The sequence below is a fragment of the Bombina bombina genome, chromosome 3, assembly GCF_027579735.1.
Source record: "Bombina bombina isolate aBomBom1 chromosome 3, aBomBom1.pri, whole genome shotgun sequence".
Lineage (NCBI taxonomy): Eukaryota > Metazoa > Chordata > Amphibia > Anura > Bombinatoridae > Bombina > Bombina bombina.
This window is the reverse complement of record NC_069501.1, coordinates 517,434,844-517,458,133: the sequence shown is the minus strand read 5'-3', so window position 1 is coordinate 517,458,133 and position 23,290 is coordinate 517,434,844. Positions and strand designations below refer to the sequence as shown.

Genomic DNA, 23,290 nt, shown 5'->3' with positions numbered 1-23,290 from the left:
ACCCAAAAAGGTAGAAACCAGGGGTACAATTCTAGGAGCCAGTGGCTCCTGGGTTTGTCAGGCCCTGATAAATAACGTGCCGAATAGTTGGCTTGAAAAGGCCTTTTTGGCAAGAACTGAAATTTGTTAAAGTGACAGAAAACTCAAAATTACACTTTCATGATTCAGATAGAGCGATCAGTTTTAAACAACTTTCCAATTTTATCCATTATCAAATTTGCTTTGTACCCTTGCTATTCTTTGTTGAATAGTAAATCTGGGTAGGCTAATAGGAGCTCAGGAGCATGTGCATGTCTTTAACACTCTATAGCAGCAGTGTATGCAACTATATAAAACATAGTTATAACAAATGTGCAAACACTGCTACCCGATGGCTAAAGACATGTGCACGCTCCTGAGCTCATCTAGGCTTATTCTTTAACAAAGGATATAACAAGAGAAGAAAATTGATAATAAAAGCTACTTGCAAAATGGCTTAAAATTCCATGCTCTGGCTAATCCATTTAAGTTTTATTTTGATTAGAGAGGTTATGCACGTTAGACAATATAGATTTGCAGTACGCTTTTTGTATAGTGGATGGTATTACTGGCGGAACTGTAATTGAAGGTGAAAGTGATTCTGAATGCTTGTTGTTCACCCAAGGGACATACAAATTATTTATCATATTGTTAAAAGTAAAGTCAAAATGAAACTTTAATGATGCAGATAGAGTATGCAATTTTTTTTTCCAGTTGACTTCTTATTAAATTAGCTTACTTTGCTAGAGTAAACCTAGTTAGGCTCAGGAGCTGTGATGCTGGAGGCTTGCTGTACACATCCTGTAAACTAGTGACAAGGGACTTATATGTTCAACCACCAAAAGCCATCTAAGTTTATTCTTTAAAATATTTATTTAAATTATGGTGGAGATTAAAATCCTCCATTTCATAAAAGTAAATCAACAGAATTATTGCACAGGGCAAGTATCCTTGCTTGCCTTTACCCAGACATGCCCCATATCAGCGCTGCGGAACCTGTTGGCGCGCTACAAATACCTGATAATAATAATAATACACTGTTACCAATGCATCAGTGGATTCTGGGTAAGATATGCAAATTAGATATGCAACATGCTTTTTGCTTCTGATACTGCATTAAAATATTGGATGCATTTACCTCAATAGGGGATTGCTGTGTGTTTAACACAGTATCATGAAGCCAAGTGAATGCACCAACGAAATTTAAAGACAAAAATTACTAACAAGTCTCCAGTATTCATTTGTTTTCTTTAAATTATCTTCTCTGAGCCCCGGGGCCCTAGGGGCGGAACTACCATTGGTGCAGCAGGTGCAGTGGCACCAGGGCCCAAGAGCTGGAGGGGGCCCTTAAAATCCAGCCTATACAAAGGCATATGCAGAATGTGTACAATCCTAATGCAAGGAAGCCTTTTATTAGTGCAAGTAGCAGATCCATCTATTCATAATACAGTGCAAAATGTATTTTGTTATTTTTGCTTTTTACTAAGTTACCTTTTGGGGGGCCCCAAAAAAATCTTGCACCAGGGCCCTCTGTTGATTAGGTCTGCTCCTGCCCCGGGCCACACTATTAGGCGGATCCCAAAGCATGCGTTAAAGGAGAAGGTCCTTTAAAGCAGGCCCTGGGATCCACCACGCTAAGCCTCATATTAGCACGGCCCAGGGCTCTGAGAAGAAGGATCGGGCCTAGTGCCTCTCTCCAGCACCCCTAGAGGTAAGTATGACGCTACAGGTGAACTTTTTCACCTGTAGCAAAGGAGCATTTAGATTTGTTTAACGAAAAATATGTAAATGTTTTACGAATATTCTGAATAGTGCAGCAGACAAATTTCCACAAATATTTGTTCCGAAAAGATTCGAAAAAAAAACACATTTTTTTGGTGCTAAACAAGTCTAATTAAATGCAGTAAAATTGCATTAGCAATAAATGTATGCTAAAAAGACAATGCAACATTAAGTGAGCAGTAGATTTTCTTTCCCTGACGAATATAACATTTCCTTCATTTCATGTGACAGCCATTAGCCAATCACAGGCTCATGTATATTCTATAAACTTTTGCACATGCTCAGTAGGATCTGCTGCCTCAGATAAGGTGTGTATATAAGAAAATAATTTCACAATTTGATACAGGAAGCAAATTTTAAAGAATTTTTTTTTTTTTTTTTTTCAAATTTCCTGCTTTAATGTTTACTTTTAGTAAGTATTTCTCCCTCAGCTATTATTTTATCAATTTGTCACACCCGTAAACTGTATTATAAATTACTTAGATACATGTGTAAAATAGTAAAAAGTAAATCACTTAGCAGAAAAATAAATAAGTAAAAGGTGCCGTGGGAAATATGTGTTTCTTTCTGAAAGGGGAAAAATGTCAAATGTGTAAAAATAGAGAAATAACTGTGCAGGTTTTGCCAAACCCTTAACCATTGAATCTACTTATTTATCCATCTTTGTAAACACAATTCAGGGCAGTATTAACCGTTGGCTATTATTGCATTGTGTAAACTGTAATAGGTGATCATTTTCACCTATTAAACAACACTGAGGGCTCGCTTTATCAAGCCAAAGCAAACAGGGCGTACATATGCATCCCTGTCCACCGCAGCTCGCCTCTGGCGGGCAGAATTCAGTTAGCGGAATTCCGTATTGCACCAGAGCGCTATTTTGCGCTCTTGTGCAACACCGCTGTCGATGTCCTTGGTTGGACGAGAAATTCTCCACCTAAGAGGTGGAAAAGAGGATAGGAAGCAGCGGTCTGATGATCTAAATACTGACTGCAGGTTCTCTTGTCCCTTAAAGGGACAGTCTAGTCAAAATTAAACTTTCATGCTTCAGATAGGGCAGGTAATTGTAAACAACTTTCCAATTTACTTTTATCATCAAATTTGCTTTGTTCCTTTGGTATTCTTAGTTGAAAGTTAAACCTAGGTAGGCTCTTATGCTAATTTCGAAAGCCCTTAAAGGCTGTCTCTTATCTGAATGCATTTGGCAGTTTTTCGCAGCTAGAGGGCATTAGTTCATGTGTGCCATATAGATCACATTGTGCTTATGCCCGTGAAGTTACTTATGATTCATCACTGATTGGCTAAAATGCAAGTGTGTCAAAAGAACTGAAATAAGGGGGCAGCCTGCAGAGGCTTAGAAACAAGGTAGTCACAGAGGTAAAAAGTATATTAATAGCACAGTATTGGTTATGCAAACCTGGGGACTGGGTAATAAAGAGATTATCTAATAAAATTTTTGGAGTAGACTGTCCATTTAACAATGTCAATGTGATTGAAACACATTTTGCCACTCTTACTTATGTAGTCTTTATTTTTTGCAGGTGTGTTGGCTAGATCCGCAGCAGACAGCTGGGAAGATAAAGCCGTACATGTACACACAGGGGCAAGCTGTGCTGAACCGCTCTTTCTTTCCGTGCTTTGATACACCTTCTGTTAAATGCACTTATTCCGCTAATATCCAGGTGAGACACTGCAGAAAATACACCCATTCTACCCTAATTTAGAGAGGCGTGTGTTGTATTGATGTATCATGAATTCCTTTTATGTTAAATAATTGTTCTCTAGTGAATGTGATATTTTCCTCTAAATTTTACAAGGGATAACAAAGTTCATTGCTCAGCCAAATACATTCTTCTGAAGAGATTGTTGGCCACAAGAGCACTCTTTTTTTTTTTTTTTACGACTGTAAAACTTTTAATACAAACATAGAAATTACATATCTTAAAGGGACATGAAACCCAAATGTTTTTGTTTCATGATTTAGAAAGAGCATGCAATTTTAAACAACATTCTTTAATTATAGTATCTATTTTGCTTCATTCTCTTGATATCCTTTGCTGAAAAGCATATCTAGATGGGCTTAGTAGCTGCTGATTGGTGGCTGTACATAGATGCCTTGTGTGATTGGCTCACCCATATGCATTGCTATTTCTTCAGCAAAGGATATCTAAAGAATGAAGAAAATTAGATAATAGAAGTAAATTGGAATGTTGTTTAAAATTGTATTCTCTACCAAAACCATGAAAGAAAAAAATTGGGTTTAGTGTCCCTTTAAGACAGCAACACACTTTTTACAGCACTACCTGTTTATTTTTATTTTTTTGGCTTGAAAAATATTTATTTGCTTTGCAGGTTTTCACTGTTGCAGAACAACATCGCTGGTCCAGTTTCCCCTCACAAACAGGGGAAGGTCAGGGATCCTTTACACACTTTGGCCTAGATTTAGAGTTCGGCGGTAGCCGTCAAAACCAGCGTTAGAGGCTCCTAACGCTGGTTTTGGCCGCCCGCTGGTATTTGGAGTCAGTGATTAAAGGGTCTAACGCTCACTTTTCAGCCGCGACTTTTCCATACCGCAGATCCCCCTACGCCATTTGCGTAGCCTATCTTTTCAATGGGATCTTTCTAACGCCGGTATTTAGAGTCGTTTCTGCAGTGAGCGTTAGAGCTCTAACGACAAGATTCCAGCCGCCTGAAAAAAGCAGGAGTTAAGAGCTTTCTGGCTAACGCCGGTTTATAAAGCTCTTAACTACTGTACCCTAAAGTACACTAACACCAATAAACTACCTATGTACCCCTAAACCGAGGTCCCCCCCACATCGCCGCCACTCGATTAAAATTTTTAACCCCTAATCTGCCGACCGCCACCTACGTTATACTTATGTACCCCTAATCTGCTGCCCCTAACCCCGCCGACCCCTGTATTACATTTATTAAACCCTAACTTGCCCCCCACAACGTCGCCGCCAGCTACTTAAAATAATTAACCCCTAATCTTCCGACCGCAAATCGCCGCCACCTACGTTATCCCTATGTACCCCTAATCTGCTGCCCCTAACATCGCCGACCCCTATGTTATATTTATTAACCCCTAATCTGCCCCCCACAACGTCGCCGACACCTACCTACACTTATTAACCCCTAATCTGCCGAGCGGACCTGAGCGCTACTATAATAAAGTTATTAACCCCTAATCCGCCTCACTAACCCTATCATAAATAGTATTAACCCCTAATCTGCCCTCCCTAACATCGCCGACACCTACCTTCAATTATTAACCCCTAATCTGCCGACCGGAGCTCACCGCTATTCTAATAAATGTATTAACCCCTAAAGCTAAGTCTAACCCTAACACTAACACCCCCCTAAGTTAAATATAATTTAAATCTAACGAAATAAGTTAACTCTTATTAAATAAATTATTCCTATTTAAAGCTAAATACTTACCTGTAAAATAAATCCTAATATAGCTACAATATAAATTACATTTATATTATAGCTATTTTAGGATTAATATTTATTTTACAGGCCACTTTGTAATTATTTTAACCAGGTACAATAGCTATTAAATAGTTAAGAACTATTTAATAGTTACCTAGTTAAAATAATAACAAATTTACCTGTAAAATAAATCCTAACCTAAGATATAATTAAACCTAACACTACCCTATCAATAAAATAATTAAATAAACTACCTACAATTACCTACAATTAACCTAACACTACACTATCAATAAATTAATTAAACACAATTGCTACAAATAAATACAATTAAATAAACTATCTAAAGTACAAAAAATAAAAAAGAACTAAGTTACAGAAAATAAAAAAATATTTACAAACATAAGAAAAATATTACAACAATTTTAAACTAATTACACCTACTCTAAGCCCCCTAATAAAATAACAAAGACCCCCAAAATAAAAAATTCCCTACCCTATTCTAAAATACAAAAATTACAAGCTCTTTTACCTTACCAGCCCTGAACAGGGCCCTTTGCGGGGCATGCCCCAAGAATTTCAGCTCTTTTGCCTGTAAAAAAAAACATACAATACCCCCCCCCCAACATTACAACCCACCACCCACATACCCCTAATCTAACCCAAACCCCCTTAAATAAACCTAACACTAATCCCCTGAAGATCTTCCTACCTTGTCTTCACCATCCAGGTATCACCGATCCGTCCTGGCTCCAAGATCTTCATCCAACCCAAGCGGGGGTTGGCGATCCATAATCCGGTGCTCCAAAGTCTTCCTCCTATCCGGCAAGAAGAGGACATCCGGACCGGCAAACATCTTCTCCAAGCGGCATCTTCTATGTTCTTCCATCCGATGACGACCGGCTCCATCTTGAAGACCTCCAGCGCGGATCCATCCTCTTCTTCCGACGACTAGACGACGAATGACGGTTCCTTTAAGGGACGTCATCCAAGATGGCGTCCCTCGAATTCCGATTGGATGATAGGATTCTATCAGCCAATCGGAATTAAGGTAGGAATTTTCTGATTGGCTGATGGAATCAGCCAATCAGAATCAAGTTCAATCCGATTGGCTGATCCAATCAGCCAATCAGATTGAGCTCGCATTCTATTGGCTGTTCCGATCAGCCAATAGAATGCGAGCTCAATCTGATTGGCTGATTGGATCAGCCAATCGGATTGAACTTGATTCTGATTGGCTGATTCCATCAGCCAATCAGAATATTCCTACCTTAATTCCGATTGGCTGATAGAATCCTATCAGCCAATCGGAATTCGAGGGACGCCATCTTGGATGACGTCCCTTAAAGGAACCGTCATTCGTCGTCTAGTCGTCGGAAGAAGAGGATGGATCCGCGCTGGAGGTCTTCAAGATGGAGCCGGTCGTCATCGGATGGAAGAACATAGAAGATGCCGCTTGGAGAAGATGTTTGCCGGTCCGGATGTCCTCTTCTTGCCGGATAGGAGGAAGACTTTGGAGCACCGGATTATGGATCGCCAACCCCCGCTTGGGTTGGATGAAGATCTTGGAGCCAGGACGGATCGGTGATACCTGGATGGTGAAGACAAGGTAGGAAGATCTTCAGGGGATTAGTGTTAGGTTTATTTAAGGGGGTTTGGGTTAGATTAGGGGTATGTGGGTGGTGGGTTGTAATGTTGGGGGGGGGGGTATTGTATGTTTTTTTTTACAGGCAAAAGAGCTGAAATTCTTGGGGCATGCCCCGCAAAGGGCCCTGTTCAGGGCTGGTAAGGTAAAAGAGCTTGTAATTTTTGTATTTTAGAATAGGGTAGGGAATTTTTTATTTTGGGGGTCTTTGTTATTTTATTAGGGGGCTTAGAGTAGGTGTAATTAGTATAAAATTGTTGTAATATTTTTCTTATGTTTGTAAATATTTTTTTATTTTCTGTAACTTAGTTCTTTTTTATTTTTTGTACTTTAGATAGTTTATTTAATTGTATTTATTTGTAGCAATTGTGTTTAATTAATTTATTGATAGTGTAGTGTTAGGTTAATTGTAGGTAATTGTAGGTAGTTTATTTAATTATTTTATTGATAGGGTAGTGTTAGGTTTAATTATATCTTAGGTTAGGATTTATTTTACAGGTAAATTTGTAATTATTTTAACTAGGTAACTATTAAATAGTTCTTAACTATTTAATAGCTATTGTACCTGGTTAAAATAATTACAAAGTTGCCTGTAAAATAAATATTAATCCTAAAATAGCTATAATATAAATGTAATTTATATTGTAGCTATATTAGGATTTATTTTACAGGTAAGTATTTAGCTTTAAATAGGAATCATTTATTTAATAAGAGTTAATTTATTTCGTTAGATAAAAATTATATTTAACTTAGGGGGGTGTTAGTGTTAGGGTTAGACTTAGCTTTAGGGGTTAATACATTTATTAGAATAGCGGTGAGCTCCGGTCGGCAGATTAGGGGTTAATAATTGAAGGTAGGTGTCGGCGATGTTAGGGAGGGCAGATTAGGGGTTAATACTATTTATGATAGGGTTAGTGAGGCGGATTAGGGGTTAATAACTTTATTATAGTAGCGCTCAGGTCCGCTCGGCAGATTAGGGGTTAATAAGTGTAGGTAGGTGTCGGCGACGTTGTGGGGGGCAGATTAGGGGTTAATAAATATAACATAGGGGTCGGCGATGTTAGGGCAGCAGATTAGGGGTACATAGGGATAACGTAGGTGGCGGCGGTTTACGGAGCGGCAGATTAGGGGTTAAAAGTGTAATGCAGGGGTCAGCGATAGCGGGGGCGGCAGATTAGTGGTTAATAAGTGTAAGGTTAGGGGTGTTTAGACTCGGGGTACATGTTAGAGTGTTAGGTGCAGACGTAGGAAGTGTTTCCCCATAGGAAACAATGGGGCTGCGTTAGGAGCTGAACGCTGCTTTTTTGCAGGTGTTAGGTTTTTTTTCAGCTCAAACAGCCCCATTGTTTCCTATGGGAGAATCGTGCACGAGCACGTTTTTGAGGCCGGCCGCGTCCGTAAGCAACTCTGGTATCGAGAGTTGCATTTGCGGTAAATATGCTCTACGCTCCTTTTTTGGAGCCTAACGCAGCATTTGTTTGAACTCTCGATACCAGAGTTAAATTTATGGTGCAGCCAGAAAAAAACCCGCGGAGCGTTAACAGCCCTTTTACCGCCAAACTCCAAATCTAGCCGTTTGTGTGGTCACTGTTCCACCCCTTTCGATCTATAGCATGGAGATTAAAGGGAAATGAAACCCCACATTTTTCTTTCATGATAGAACATACACATTTAAACAACTTTCCAACGCACTTCTATATTATCTAACAGTCTTTGTTTTCTTTTTATCCTTTGTTGAAAAGCAGGAAGGTATATGGCAGCAGTTTTTCAACAATGCACTATTTCCTGTCATGTAGTTCTCCAGACATGTGCATGCTACCTATCTAGATATCTCTTCAACAAAGGATAATAAAGCAAATTTGATAATAGAAGTAAATTGGAAACATTTTAAAAATGTTATTCTCTATCTAAATCATAATAGAAAAAATTTGGTTTCATGTCACTTTAAAGTGAAAGTCAATCCTAGCGTGGTACAAACGCTAGGATTGACTATTGAAACAAATAAAGGGGACTTTCATTCATGAGTTTTCACCTCAGCCAATAGCCGTACGGTAAATACGGCTTGGCACCTATGGGAGCCAGATTTACCACACGGCTATTGGCTAAAAAAAATTTTAGCCGTGGGCTGCTGTAGCAGCTAAGAATGGCGATTGACTGAAACAAATAAAGGAGCTTTCTACATGAAGTATCTTATACTTCATGAATGAAAAGTCCCCTTTATTTGTTTCAATAGTCAATCCTAGCGTTTGTACAACGCTAGGATTGACTTTCACTTTAAACACACTGACTTCCAAAAATGTTTTCTGAACAACAGCAGCCGCATTACAGAAAGTCATCCTATTGCGTTAATTCCTAAAGTTTCTAGGCCTATAAGACATATCACTAAAGATAATTTGTTGTGAAATAAAATAATTTGCATTAAATAACAGAGGTTTTAATTATAGTTTTGAATAACTCCTAAGCAATGTACACCAGCCAGTATGCATAATAGCCAGTCACCTTACAATATTGTTGGCTGCTGTGCATACAAGGGTTACCAAACAACCAGTATTTTACCAGAATGGCTGGTATTTTTAAGGTTTAGGTCAGTTTAGATAATAAAAAATAAATAGTCCTTTTTAATCCTATATAATAAAAGGCCAAGTATGTTTGTCAGACGCAGTGATGCATAGTAGAGACTGCACAAGACAAACATACCTGGCCTTAACCCCTCAACAACCAGCGCCGATGCGCAGTAGAGACAAGCGCGAGGACGCCACTGGTCGTTAAGCCCTTAAGGACCTCTGCTGCGATCTTGCTAAAAGTAACAAGATCACGCTATTTCTGCATGCCCCACGAATAATCCCTTAAAAGTTACACTATCTAAACCATGAAATATTAACTGACTTTCACGTGCCACTCTGCATTTTGTTATATATGTGATGACCATGTCTAACTTTTAGTTGTGAATTTTATGTAGGTGCCAGAGGGATTCACAGCAATTATGAGTGCAACCAACTGGGATCGCCAAGGTGACACTTTCATCTTCAATATGAAACAGCCTATCCCAGCTTACTTGGTGGCTTTAGTTGTAGGTGATATTGTATCAGCAGAGGTTGGACCAAGGTGCGTATGAAAGTCACAGGTTGTGATGAATGACTAAGGGAATTTGGCCTATGTGTTACCTCATATTTATACCCATGTGAAACAGGAAGTCATGGTTGAACAATTTCCTGTTTCTAGTCGCCCAGGTGTACTAAAAATGTAAAATATTAATGGGAATATACTTCAAATATATTTTTCTCATATTAATTCATAGGGGTGCCAATAATTGTTGGACTCCTATATTTAACAAAGATTTTCTTTTTGGATAAACCTGTGCTGTGTTTGCATTTGTTTGATATCCATGAGAGCAGAGTATTTTTGTGTAATTTTTGAACAAAAGGTTAAAAAATAAAGACAATTTTTCACAGCCTTCTTTGCTCATATTAGAGGATGGCACTGTATCTGGTGCCGAAACGAATGCCGTGGCCTGCAGCAATAGTCAGCATTCGTTTAGCAATCGAATGCTGAATCCTGTCATTTTGCCCATGCCTAATTAGCACTTGTTTGATATAATTCTTTAATCATGCACCTGACTATATGCCTACAAAATCCCTGACTTTGTGCAAGTGCACCTAGAAGAGTTGATGCTATTTTGTAAAACATTCTTACTTTACAGCATTTGTATTGTTTAGCTAATCTAGGATGTCTAATAATTCTTATATTGCTGGTCTTCTTTTAGGAGCAGAGTGTGGGCAGAACCATGTCTGATTGAAGCAGCTAAGAAGGAGTATGATGGGGTGATAGAAAAATTTGTCAGTGTGGGGGAGAAACTCTTCGGACCATATGTTTGGGGCAGGTTAGTTGCTTGAGTTTGTAGTTGAATTCATTAAAGGGACATAGACCCCAATATTTTTCTTTCATGATTCAGAGAGAGCAAACAATTTTAAACCACTTTCCATTTGACTTATATTACCAAATTTGCTTAATTATTTTGTTATCCTTTGTTGAAGGATCATTACTCATAGCTAATGACAAGAGGTATATGTGTGCAACCACCAATCAACATTTAACTCCCAGTAGTGCATTGCTGCTCCTGAGCTTACCTAGGCATGCTTTTCAACAATGGATACCAAGACAAAAAAGCAAACTAGATTATTGGAAGAAAATGGAAAAGTTCTTTAAAATTACATGCTTTATCTGTATCCTGAAAAAGAAAAGTTTGGGGTTGTATGTCCCTTTTTAAAGGGACATGAAACCCAATTTTTTTCTTTCATGATTCAGATTGAGCATGTAATTTTAAGCAACTTTCTAATATACTCCTATTATCAACTTTTCTTCGTTTTCATGATATCTTTTTGAAATAGCAAGTACTACCCAGGTTCAAAACCAAAAATGGGCCTGCTCCTAAGCTTATATATACACTGAATAGCCCACAGTTTGAAAATTATATGATTATACGTTCACAGCCCAATTCATAACTCAACGGGCTAGTAATGAGGAATGGTAGTGAGTGTTAACAACATTTATCCATATGATATAGTCAATGTCCTCCAATGAGGCACCTATGCCAAGTAGTGTCAGGTAGCGGGTTATCCTTGTCCGGTCATAAGGTGTTGCGTGCCAATCCCCACAACAATACGGACCCAGTGGAACAATACAGTGTTTCCTACCTTGGGCCCTGGGACAATATCTACGTTGGAGGCGAGGCGGCGGTATCCAAACGACTCTGCATTGGCACAATGTAGTGTACATGGAGGCTCTTTCTAAGTTGTGAAAATGTAAATGTGTATAGACCGGAATGGTATTTGCCTTATTAAGAGAGAGAAAAATTAGTTAGACAATGTCAAGAGTTTGTTTTAACTGTTTATTTAGCTTAGTTTTCAGCCAGGAGTCAAAACACGTCTATCCTTCCATTGGATCTCCATAATTGCTATTTTGAGCATTTTTAAGCTGTAGCGTTCTACTTGAATAAATGCTACCTGACTTCATCACAGCTCGGTGCTCCTATCTGCTTATTTTTTGATACTGCTCCTAAGCTTTACATTCCTGCTTTTCAAATAAAGAGAACGAAGAAAAATTGATAAGAGTAAATTAGAAAGTTGCTTTAAATTGCATGCTCTATCTGAATCGTAAAAGAAAAAAAATGATTTTTTTATATGACTTTAAGGGGTGTCATACATGTTGTGTGCGGGAACTGGTTACTTCACTGCAAAAAAAATAAAAAATAATAATACTCGCTGTGATTTAAAATTGACATTTGCTTTCCTCTTACCTGTCTCAAAGGTATGATGTGCTGTTCATGCCACCATCTTTCCCTTTTGGTGGCATGGAAAACCCCTGCATCACATTTGTCACTCCATGCCTGCTTGCTGGGGACCGATCTTTAGCGGATGTCATCATACATGAGATCTCTCACAGCTGGTTTGGAAACCTGGTTACCAACGCCAACTGGGGTGAATTTTGGCTGAATGAGGGCTTTACTATGTATGCACAGCGCAGAATCTCCACAGAGATATATGGTGAGTTTTATCATGAAACTGCTTAATGATAAAAGGAAAATTAAAACTGAGTGAAAATGTTTAAACAACCACAATTATAATAAATTAAAATGCAGATATTTTACGTTTTAACATTTATGGTTAGTGAAGTTATTTAACTACACTTCTATGTTTCTCTTAACATTAGAGATGCAGTGCGTGTAGCAGAGATGAAATATGTATGCCCTGAGTTGAGCTCACAGAAATGAGCAAATATTGTCAATGACAGTCATACAGAAGTGTGGGGTGGAGTGCTGAACCGTGGTATGCACACCCAAATTGGCACACAGAGATTCTGCACATGCAGTGGTCCCCTTAGGTTGCCTCCAAATTGCCTGAGAATTTTTTGGAAGATTACCACCAGTTTGGATATAGGCCCTCTAAAAGCCCCCCCCCCCCCCCATAAAGTCTAGTCTGTTTCACATTTATTCTGTCAGAATTCTAATATTAAGCACTAATTTATCGCTCGCACGCAAACTGGCTAATGTGTGCACTGGTATTTTTTAGTGGAGCGCAAATAAGCAATATTTAGCGCTCCACTTGTAATCTGGCCCATTGGGTTTTACTTTTTAAGCCTTTTTAGTAAGTGTGTGGAATGTTGATAAGGAGCTTTGTCATTGTTCTGCATTTTCCAAAGAGGGTTACCTGGTGAAAAGACGGCAGGATGTATATTCCTTTATTTTTATAATGTGCTAAGTAAAAAAAAGGAAAATACTACTTTCCCATTAACTTCCATTATCTTTTTTTATATGCAGAGTCTACCGAGCATGTGCAAGAATTGATAGTGTGTGTGTATATATACGGTTGTTCTCATAAGTTTACATACCCTGGCAGAATTTATGATTTCTTGGCCATTTTTCAGAGAATATGAATCATAACACAAAAACTTTTCTTTCACTCATGGTTAGTGTTTGGCTGAAGCCATTTATTATCAATCAACTGTGTTTACTCTTTTTAAATCATAATGACAACAGAAACTACCCAAATGACCCTGATCAAAAGTTTATATACCCTGGTGATTTTGGCCTGATAACATGCACACAAGTTGACTCAAATGGGTTTGAATGGCTATTAAAGGTAACCATCCTCACCTGTGATCTGTTTGCTTGTAATTAGTGTGTGTGTGTGTGTGTATAAAAGGTCAATGAGTTTCTGGACTCCTGACAGACCCTTGCATCTTTCATCCAGTGCTGCACTGACGTTTCTGGATTCTGAGTCATGGGGAAAGAAAAAGAATTGTCAAAGGATCTGTGGGAACAAGGTAGTTGAACTGTATAAAACAGGAAAGGGATATAAAAAGATATTCAAGGAATTGAGAATACAAATCAGCAGTGTTCAAATTCTAATCAAGAAGTGGAAAATGAGGCGTTCTGTTTGATAACATACTGCATTCATCTTGCCATCAATTCTGACCGAATTTCCTGTGCCTTTTGTAGCTCACACATCCCCAAAACATCAGCAATCCACCTCCGTGTTTCACAGTAGGAATGGTGTACTTTTCATCATAGGCCTTGTTGACTCCTCTCCAAATGTAGCGTTTGTGGTTGTGGCCAAAAAGCTCAATTTTGGTCTCATCACTCCAAATGACTTTGTGTTAGAAGGTTTGAGGCTAGTCTCTGTGCTGTTTGGCATATTGTAAGCGGGATACTTTGTGGCAATTGCGTAGTAATGGCTTTCTTTTGGCGACTCGACCATGCAGCCCATCTTTCTTCAAGTGCATCTTGAAACAGCCACACCACATGTCCTGTATTTCACTAGAAGTTATTTGTGGGTTTGTCTTTGCATCCCGAACAATTTTCCTGGCAGTTGTGGCTGAAATTTTAGTTGGTCTACCTTACTGTGGTTTGGTTTCAACAGAACCCCTCATTTTCCACTTCTTGATTAGAGTTTGAACACTGCTGATTTGCATTCTCAATTCCTTGGATATCTTTTTATATCCCTTTCCTGTTTTATACAGCTCAACTACCTTTTCCCGCAGATCCTTTAACAATTCTTTTGCTTTCCCCATGACTCAGAATCCAGAATTGTCAGTGCAGCACTGGATGAAAGATGCAAGGGTCTGTCAGGAGTCCAGAAACTCATTGACCTTTTAAACACACACACTAATTACAAGAAAACAGATCACAGATGAGGATGGTTACCTTTAATAGCCATTCAAACGCCTTTTGATCAGGGTCATTTGAGTAGTTTCTGTTGTCAATATGATTTAAAAAGAGTAAACACAGTTGATTGATAATAAATGGCTTCAGCCAATATGGAAACAACTGAAATTTGTCAGAAAAACTACTTATTTGAAATTCAGACAGTGCTTTTGTATTGTCTTTTTTTTTATTATGGATTAGTTGATTATGCAATTGCACTGTATTAAATGGTCCTTTAATTCATGGCTCAAAAATCTTGGAGCCACTGGCTCCTGGAATTTTACCCCTGGCTCCTAACTTTTTGGGTTATTCTCCATATATCTATATACAAATACCACTGCATGTCTCCTAAATAGTCCTACTTGCTCTTACATTTTAAACAGATTTGTCAACCCCTGCTTTAATTTAGTTGAATACAGGAAATAGGTAGTGAATGAAAGCCCGTTTTTTAAAAATACTATTAAAAACAGGGGCATTTTCATTCATTAAAGTTTATAAAGCAGCCGTTTTGATTAAAAACTTACCTTTTTTTCTTTTCACAGCCAGAGCAGCTTCCCCCTCCTGGAAATCCTCTCTTCACACGTCAGCAATGACTAATCCGGCTTCCTCCAATCACGGCTTTCCCCCCAGGGTAGTCATTGCCTGAGGCCATGCTGTGATTGGAGGAAGCCGGATTAGTCATTGCTGACGTGTGAAGAGAGGATTTCCAGGAGGGGGAAGCTGCTCTGGCTGTGAAAAGAAAAAAAAGGTAAGTTTTTAATCAAAACAGATGCTTTGTAAACTTTAATGAATGAAAGTGCCCCTGTTTTTAATAGTATTTTTAAAAACAGGCTTTCATTCACCAAAGTTTACCTTCACTTTAATCTCACGTTTTTAAGTAAGGGAATATTATCTAGTTGTATTGTATGTTGCATGTTAGTATACATTATTTATAAAGGTCAACTAGTGAAACCTGTCACCATGTTATATTCACTTGTTTTTACTTTTGTTTATGTAATTAAATGAATTTGTTTTACCTTATTTGGCCAATGTGGCTGAAAACTATATTCTTGTACACAAATCTACTAGGGAGGCGATTAAAGACAATTCTATGGAATCTCCCAATTACCCGATTACAAAACTAGTATGCTTAAATGTCATTCATTTATTACAACAATAAATACATTACGTGCATTTTATGGTATGTTAATTACTCATATACAGCTATTTAGCTGGATCCGCCCCCAATTTTTTAGTATAGCTGGTTGGTATCGCTTTGCATCTTTGGTGCTGCCATCTTATAATCTTGCGTCTTGTTGCACATGTGATAGAAGCATTGTGTTTTCTCTGATCTGTCATTTTAGCTGCTTTTTGACACCTCTATTTTTTAAAGTTTAATGTCTTTTTAACAAAATAACAGTTCTAAACAATATTTTACTCCAATTATTATTATTACTTAAAGGGACAGTACACTGTAAAATTGTTTTTATATAAATGTATTTTCAATGACTTGTTATACCAGCTGCAAAGTATAAAATTTATGAGAAATTGCATTTTATGTTTATTTGTGTATATGAAGTAGCTGGTTTTGTGCTTTTCAAACCACAGCCTATTACAATGGGTTGAGCTTCAGGTTATATCAGATCTCATTATGTTATCACTTTATGTACACACACTTGCTTCCTTATCTTATATTTGTCTAGAAAACCAAGGCTCAATACTTAGAGAGAACAATGGAAAATTATAATTTTAATACTTAAAGGACAGTCTACACCAGAATTGTTATTATTTTAAAAGATAGATAATCCCTTGTTTACCCATTTCCTAGTTTTGCATAACCAACACAGTTATCTTTATATATTTTTTACCTCTGTGATTATCTTGTATCTAAGCCTCTACAGACTGCCCCTTTATTTCAGTTCTTTTGACAGACTTGCAGTTTAGCCAATCAGTGATGACTCCCAGGTAACTTCACGTGCACGAGCACAGTGTTATCTATATGAAAAACATGAACTAAAACCCTCTAGTGGTGAAAAACCTGTTAAAATGCATTCTTAAGAGGCGGCCTTCAAGGTCTAAGAAATTAGCATATGAACCTCCTAGGTTAAGCTTTCAACTAAGAATACCAAGAGAACAAAGAAAAATTGGTGATAAAAGTAAATTGGAAAATTGTTTAAAATTACAATCTGTATCATGAAAGTTTTTTTTGGACTAGACTGTCCCTTTAACTATTATGCCCCCCACTGAGAGTGTAAACTCTTCTGCTGGCTGTGTTTACTTAGGCTATTCAATAGAATGTACTCCAGTATAGAAACTTTCAGTATAGGTTGGGCTACCACAAGCTAAATCAGCTATTTCAAATGCCAAAATAGGGGTAAAGGAGCTACTTGTAAACAATTTAAAACACTCCAGCAGGTAAAATGAATCATTGGTAACAATTTAAAGGGGAGAACATTTTTGGGTTAACTGTCCCTTTAAAGGCACATGAAACCCAAAATTATTCTTGCATGATTCAGATAAAACATGCAATTTAAAAAATCATCTATTATCAATTTCTCCTACATTGGTGTATCCGGTCCACGGCTTCATCCTTACTTGTGGGATATTCTCCTCCCCTACAGGAAGTGGCAAAGAGAGCACACAGCAGAGCTGTCCATATAGCTCCCCTCAGGCTCCGCCCCCCCCAGTCATTCTATTTGCCGCTCTGAACAAGTAGCATCTCCACGGGGGTGGTAAAGAGTATGTGTGTGTTAGTTGTAGTTTTTTATTTCTTCTATCAAGAGTTTGTTATTTTAAAATAGTGCCGGTTTGTACTATTTACTCTACAGCAGAAAGTGATGAAGATTTCTGCTAAGAGGAATATGATTTTAGCACCAGTAACTAAAATCCATTGCTGTTCCCACGCAGGACTGTTAACCAGAGAACATCAGTTGGGGGGAACAGTTTGCAGGCTTATCTGCTTCAGGTATGATCAGTCATTTTTCTAACAAGACCAGGTAATGCTAGAAGACTGTCAGAAATTCCCTCTGGGATTGGTGAGCCATTTTTTTCTAATAGACTCTGTATAAAATGATGGCTTATATTTAGGGCTCTATGCTTTGTTGACACTATTGTGGGCTTTAAAATCGATTGCTTTTTAGCATGTTTTTCACTATAAATAAGGTGTTTTTTCAGACTTTAAAACACTTTTGGGGTTTAATTTCGGCCTGGCAGTTATTTGGACACCTAAATCTAGTCAGAAAGGCCCCTCCACTCTAGAATTCACCTGTCTCAGGGAATGAGTTTCCGAAGACCGAAGTGGATCATTGTCACGACCGACGCCAGCCTCTTAGGCTGGGGCGTGGTCTGGAAGTCCCTGAAGGTTCAGGGTCTATGGTCTCGGGAAGAATTCTTCTCCTGATAAACATTTTGGAATTGAGAGCGATATTCAATGCGCTCCAGGCATGGCCTCAACTAGCGGAGGCCAAATTAATCAGTTTTCAGTCGGACAACTTGACTACTGTTGCGTACATCAATCATCAGGGGGAACAAAGAGTTCCCTGGCAATGAGGGAGGTATCCAAGATCATCAAATGGGCAGAGGATCACTCCTGCCATCTATCAGCAATTCACATCCCAGGAGTGGACAAATGGGAAGCGGATTATCTGAGTCTTCAGACTTTCCATCTGGGGGAGTGGGAACTCCACACGGAGGTTTTTTTGCTCAGATGACCCAGCTATGGGGCATTACAGATCTGGATCTGATGGCGTCACGTCAGAACTTCAAAGTTACACGTTACGGGTCCAGGTCCAGGGATCCCAAGGCGACATTGGTAGATACCTTAGTAGCGCCTTGGTCGTTCAATCTAGCTTATGTCTTTCCACCGTTTCCCCTTCTCCCCTGGCTAGTAGCCAGGATCAAGCAGGAGAAGGCTTCGGTAATTCTAATAGCTCCTGCGTGGACACGCAGGACTTGGTATGCAGACCTGGTGAATATGTCATCGGTTCCACCATGGAAGCTGCCTTTGAGGCAGGACCTTCTAATTCAAGGTCGATTCCAACATCCAAACCTAATTTCTCTACAACTGACTGCTTGGAGATTGAACGCTTGATTCTAGCTAAACGTGGGGTTTCGGAATCAGTTATAGATACTCTGATCCAGGCTAGAAAGCCTGTCACCAGGAAAATTTACCATAAGATATGGCGGAAATATCTTTGCTGGTGCGAATCCAAGGGTTACTCATGGAGTAAGATTAGGATTCCAAGGATACTATCTTTTCTCCAAGAAGGATTGGAGAAAGGTCTGTCAGCTAGTTCTTTTAAGGGACAGATATCTGCTCTGTCTGTTTGGTTACACAAGCGTCTGGCAGCCATGCCAGATATTCAGGGTTTGTACAGGCTTTAGTCAGAATCAAGCCTGTCTACAGACCTGTGGCTCCTCCATGGAGTCTAAATTTAGTTCTTTCAGTTTTTCAAGGGGTTCCGTTTGAACCTCTACATTCCATAGATAATAAGTTACTATCTTGGAAAGTTTTGTTTTTTTTGTAGCTATTTCTTCTGCTAGAAGAGTTTCTGAATTGTCTGCTTTGCAGTGTAATTCACCCTATGGTCGTTTTACATACCAAACCTGGTTTTCTTCCAAAAGTGGTTTCCAATAAGAATATCAACCAGGAAATAGTTGTTCCTTCTCTGTGTCCTAATCCAGTTTCTAACAAGGAACGTCTGTTACACCATCTTGATGGGGTTCGTGCTTTAAAGTTTTATCTAAAAGCAACTAAAGACTTCAGACAAACATCGTCCTTGTTTGTCGTCTATTCTGGCAAGAGGAGAAGTCAAACGGCGACTGCGACCTCTGTCTTTCTGGCTGAAAAGCATCATCCGGTTGGCTTATGAGACTGCTGGAAGGCAGCCTCCTGAATGAATTACAGCTCACTCTACTAGAGCTGTGGCTTCCACATGGGCTTCCTAGAATGAGGCTTCTGTTTAACAGATTTGTAAGGCAGCGTCTTCACTGCATACGTTTGCCAAATTTTACAAATTCATTACTTTTGCTTCTTCGGAGGCTATTTTTGGGAGAAAGGTTTTGCAAGCAGTGGTGCCTTCCGTTTAGGTTACCTGACTTGTTCCCTCCCTTCATCCGTGTTCTAAAGCTTTGGTATTGGTTCCCACAAGTAAGGATGAAGCCGTGGACCGGATACACCAATGTAGGAGAAAACAGAATTTATATTTACCTGATAAATTTCTTTCTCCTACGGTGTATCCGGTCCACGGCCCGCCCTGGCATTTTGGTCAGGTTTAAATTTATTTTTTGTAAACTACAGTCACCACTGCACCTTATGGTTCTCCTTTTTCTCCTAACCGTCGGTCAAATGACTGGGGGGGGGCGGAGCCTGAGGGGAGCTATATGGACAGCTCTGCTGTGTGCTCTCTTTGCCACTTCCTGTAGGGGAGGAGAATATCCCACAAGTAAGGATGAAGCCGTGGACCGGATACACCGTAGGAGAAAGAAATTTATCAGGTAAACATAAATTCTGTTTTTTCTTTGTTCTCTTGGTATCATTTGTTGAAAAGCAGGGACGTAAGCTCAGAAGCGTGCACATGTCTGGAACACTATATGGCAGCACTTTTTCCTGCCATGTAGTCAGGGTGGATTTGATTTAAATCAAACTGATTTAATTCATGATTTAAATCACGATTTAAATCACTAGTCAGTAAGGCTTGATTTAAATCATAGTTTTCCACATAAAGACTAATTCTTGCTGGTATAACTTTAATATGCAAGTAGATGAAGATTTTTAGAATAACAACTTTTCATATTAGTTTTTTTATCCCCTGTTTAATAGGTTAATCAATATAATTCATATTTGGACAACTTTTCTGTTGTACTTAGGAAGGAGAAAAATAATCATTACCTTAGTAATAACAATTTAAATAGATTTATTCAACTGAAACAATAACATTACAGCATATGTTATTTGCTTAAACAAACATCCATGTTTGTTAACTAATTTGGCTAAACAAAATATATATATTTTAAGAAACTTAGACTGTCAGCCCAGCCTACACATGAAAAACTTAAATACTGTCCTCTGTAGCTCACTCGTCATCTTCAGTTTCTTCTTTGTTCATAATCTGGAAAAGAAAAACAAGCTTTCCTGCTTTATCGGGTCCCAAATGATTTCTCAATTTAGAATGAATGAGTCCAAAGGAAGAGAATATTCTTTCAACGCCTGCAGAAGAAGCTACTGGTGTTAAAAGTGAAATCATTACTTGAACCGTCTCTAAATCCAAGTGCTTAAGTGACTTCCACAAGTTCACTGGTGTGACTTTCTTTAAAATATCTTCAGCAAACATATATTTCTTGAATGGTTCCCTCTTAGCTTTGAAGTTTATTATAGTTGGCATTACAGATGGATGATTGATGGATACCCATGTGATAGCTTAATATCTTGTAGGCAGAGAAACTGCCCATTAATCTTACAAAAACCTCTGGAAGAGCATGACATTGTGAATGGATTAATGGAATTTATTTACCAAAAAAATTAAACATATACAGCCTTATTCTACATAATTAAAAAACTAATCTTTATTTCATGATGGAATAACCTTTGGATGGTAATATTTTCCTCAAAAAGCATTTTATTTAAAAAAATCCGATTTAAATACAAAAAAATCTGGGGTTTTTTTTTAGTTTTTTTTTAAAAAAATCATTGATTTTTTATCCACCCTGCATGTAGTGCTGCAGACCCATACCTAGGTATCTCTTCAACAAAGAATACCATGGGAATGAAGCACATTTGATAATAGTAAATTAGAAACTTTTTTAAAACTGGAGGGTTTCATATTGCTTTAAATTTAGCATTTCTGACTTGCTTAGATTAAGAGCATTTCACACCAATTTCTACAGGTCCTGCCTATACTTGCTTGGAAGCAGCCACTGGAAGAGCTTTACTGCGCCTTCACATGGACAATTCCGGAGAAGACCATCCTTTGAATAAGCTTCGTGTCAAGATAGAGCCTGGTATGTAATGTTTGCAACATGAAAACTGTATAACTATGTATGGAGAACTTTCTAAGCAGTTGTGTATTGTTGTGGTTCCCAGGGAATACATGAAAAGTGATTCTTCTTTATTTTTTGTTAACAGGAGTAGACCCAGATGACACTTACAATGAGACCCCCTATGAGAAAGGCTATTGCTTTGTTTCATATCTGGCCCATCTCACTGGTGATCAGGGCAAGTTTGATGCTTTCCTGAGGGTAAACATTTCTTTCTTGATCATGACCCATAATTTGTCAGTGTAAACTTAAAGGGATACTAAACCCAATTTTCTTTCTTTCTTTCATGATTCAGATAGAGCATGCAACCTTCTAATTTACTTCTATTATTAATTTTTATTCATTCTATTGGTATCTTTATTTGAAAAGCAGTAATGTAAAGCTTAGGAGCTGGTCCATTTTTGGTTCAGCCACCTGGGTTGCGCTAAATGTAGCCACCAATCAGCAAGCGCTATCCAGGTTGCTGAACCATAAATAGGCCAGCTCCATAGCATAGATTCCTGCTTTTTCAAATAAAGATAGCAGGAGAACAAATAAAATTGCATGCTCTATCTGAATCATGAAAGAAAAAAAACATGGGTTTAGTATCCCTTTAAATTAAAAAATAAATACATTTCTAAAATGCACTATTTTATTAAGAGAAATGACAGCTGTATTTATTTGTCAACTTTTCAGTGACAACGTATAAATATTGTACCACCAGTATTAATCTTTTATTATTAATTACAGTTCTAAAGGTTTCATGAACAATGCAGTGAAAAAAAGTGAAACTACATTAAAAAAAAAAAAAAAAAATTCCTCATAAGTTTAATTATGCATAGTATAAAAAAACCCTTTGCAATACTCTTTGTATGGACAGTTTTGTTAAAATTAGACTTCATGATTCAGATAGTATGCTGTTTTAAACAACTTTCTATTTTACTTCTATTATTTTTTAACTAAGAATTAGACCTAGAATTACTTTTTAACAAAGGATACCAAGAGGTATCCTTTGTTAAAAAAGTAATTCTAGGTGAGTTCAGGAGCGTGCACATGGCTTAAGCCATCTGGCAGCAGTGTTTACAACAATGTTTATAGCAATGTTCTACATTGGTAAAAACACTGCTGCCATAGACATATGCACACTCCAATACCAATAGAACAAAGCAAATTTGATAACAATTTTCCAATTGACTTCTCTTATCTAATTTGCTTTGTTCTCTTGTTATCCATTGTTGAAAAACATACATATGTAGACTCAGAAGCAATGCACTACTGTGATCTAGCTGCTTGTCACTGTCTCACCCAATGTGTTCAGCTAGGCCCCAGTAGAGCCTTGCACTCTTTCAACAAAGTATACCAAGAGAATGAAGCAAATCTGATAAAAGTAGTAAATATGAAATCTGAAAATTTTATGATCTATTAAAAAAAAAAAGTTGCTGCAGACACAAATTCACAGTTTTGAGAACTACAAAGTCAACGACGTGATAATATCTGCTGTGAAAACATGACATTGTAAATGGATTAATAGAATTATTTCCCAAAAAAACTGATCCATTATTTCAGGATAAATAACCTTTAGATTATAAAGTATCTTAAAGGGATATTAAACCCAAAATTTTTCTTTCATAATTCAGACAGAGAATACAATTTTAAACAACATTCTAATTTACTTCTATTATCTAATTTGCTTCATTCTTTAACTATCCTTAGTT

The 23,290-nt window shown here is 37.9% G+C and overlaps 1 protein-coding gene across 1 annotated transcript in view; it reads left to right on the top strand.

The window, feature by feature from the left end:
* The window catches only part of RNPEP (arginyl aminopeptidase), a 117,933-nt gene that overhangs the window by 9,083 nt on the left and 85,560 nt on the right, over positions 1–23,290 (top strand). Inside the window, exons 2-7 of the mRNA XM_053706935.1 lie at positions 3,339–3,479; positions 9,840–9,985; positions 10,644–10,760; positions 12,188–12,423; positions 21,447–21,560; positions 21,685–21,797. Of these exons, the coding sequence (XP_053562910.1) occupies positions 3,339–3,479; positions 9,840–9,985; positions 10,644–10,760; positions 12,188–12,423; positions 21,447–21,560; positions 21,685–21,797 (867 nt within the window). The remainder of the gene's footprint in view (positions 1–3,338; positions 3,480–9,839; positions 9,986–10,643; positions 10,761–12,187; positions 12,424–21,446; positions 21,561–21,684; positions 21,798–23,290) is intronic.